Source organism: Saprolegnia parasitica (assembly GCF_000151545.1).
Source record: "Saprolegnia parasitica CBS 223.65 unplaced genomic scaffold supercont2.881, whole genome shotgun sequence".
Classification (NCBI taxonomy): domain Eukaryota; phylum Oomycota; class Saprolegniomycetes; order Saprolegniales; family Saprolegniaceae; genus Saprolegnia; species Saprolegnia parasitica.
In genome coordinates, this window is record NW_012157275.1 from 1 (window position 1) to 1,582 (window position 1,582).

The 1,582-nt window shown below is 50.0% G+C and overlaps 1 protein-coding gene across 1 annotated transcript; it reads left to right on the forward strand.

Annotated features, from left to right (window-relative positions):
* Window positions 1-17: 17 nt before the first annotated feature.
* On the forward strand, window positions 18-313 carry SPRG_17962 (hypothetical protein; the record flags this gene model as incomplete). The annotated part of the gene is made up of 1 exon (XM_012357379.1): window positions 18-313. A coding segment is annotated over one exon (296 nt), but the record flags the coding sequence as incomplete, so codon positions are not given.
* Between the last annotated feature and the right edge of the window lie 1,269 nt (window positions 314-1,582).

Below are 1,582 nucleotides of genomic sequence, written 5' to 3' on the forward strand. Positions count from 1 at the left end.
CACCGTCCGACGCCAACATGAAGCTCGTGCACACCAACTACTGTCAGACGGTCGCCGTCACGATGAAGTCGGTCCAGCGCTCGGTGCTCGCGTTGGTGCCAAGCGACTGCTTTGCAGTGCGCGTTGACGTCATGCTTTGCTCGCTTGCAATCGGCTTTACGTCCAAAGACGCGTTTGATGCGACGCAGCCCATTCACGGGAATGCTGCAGTCATTCCTTTCGGCAAATACGCGAGCCTGATCAATCACTATCCCATCACCAAGACGATGTCGACTGTGTTCAATTTGACTCGCAAAGACGTCGTCATCGTTCGGTACGACCATCAAGTCCAAACGATTTCTTTCAAAGTCGACGGAGAGACCACGGAGAGGGACACCATCGCTGTCGAGACACCACCGAATGTCGACATGTTTCCCTTTGTGTCATTCTACACGTACGCAACGCCATATCACGGTGCAAGCAAGGCGCTTGCCGATGAGTACCTCGGGCAAGTTTCGCTCGTCCCGGTGCCGTCAACGTAGTCGTGTGTCCAAGGATGAGGTCCATTTTTTTGTTAACAAAATTGAATCAAAATTCTACCTCATCGCTCGCGGCTGTCAGGATTCATTCACTTGTACAAATGGCATAAAGGAGTTATAGGAAGTGCCTCGTCGACGTATAAGACCCACTGAGGACCTCAGCACTCGTTGGAACTTCGAATTCATTTTCTATCAATCTATCAAGTTATCTCGCGGGGGTGGGCCTCATGATTCGATCGATCCTAAATGCAGTTTATCGTTTGACGTGTTTGTGTATCCTTGGGCTCCAGTCAATGCAACGTGCGCCGTACTACACGAGTACTCGTATAGGAGGTTGGGACTTTGCATCTTGTAGGGATATCGTGAGTGCATGCATATATATATGGCAATACCGGTGACGCATTGTGCAGAGAGTTCTTTGGTGGTGACTTGCTATGCAAGGAATGCCAAGCACAGCACGTTCTTGCAGCGCACGGCCTTGCCGTGGACGCTAATCGTGATATCAAATGCCATTGATTTAACCAAGCAGCGTAGCATTGCGACGTGCAGCCTGTGCCAACAAACCCTGGTAGCCACCGCTTGGTCTTGCGCGCGAGAAAGGAGATTATTTGATTGGCTAATTTCAAATTAAATCAACCAATCCGGGATGACTTTGAACTGTGCTCACCGCCACCGAGGTCGAGGGATGACCAAATCGACGCGGACAAAGTTTCGCTCAAACTTTGTGCATTGCTAAAGGACACTTTAGAGATTACAAAACGCAAAGTTAGGCTGGCATGGGAGGTGTACAGCGAGAGAAATCCTGGGCAACGTGTGATGGATTTAGGAGATTTTGATTGGCCGAAAATAGTGAAAGATCTCACAAATCATAGATGACCTCTGTAGCACGCTCGCTGGGGCGCCCGATGGCCAAAGCAAGGATGGAACGATGTCGCTCAAACTTGGTGCATCGATAGAGGACACTTTGGAGAGACTAAAACGCTACGTAAGGTTGGCGTTGAAGACGGACAGCGAGAAATATTCACCGTCAAAGTTTGCTGGGTGAGGTGGAACGCCCAGAGACA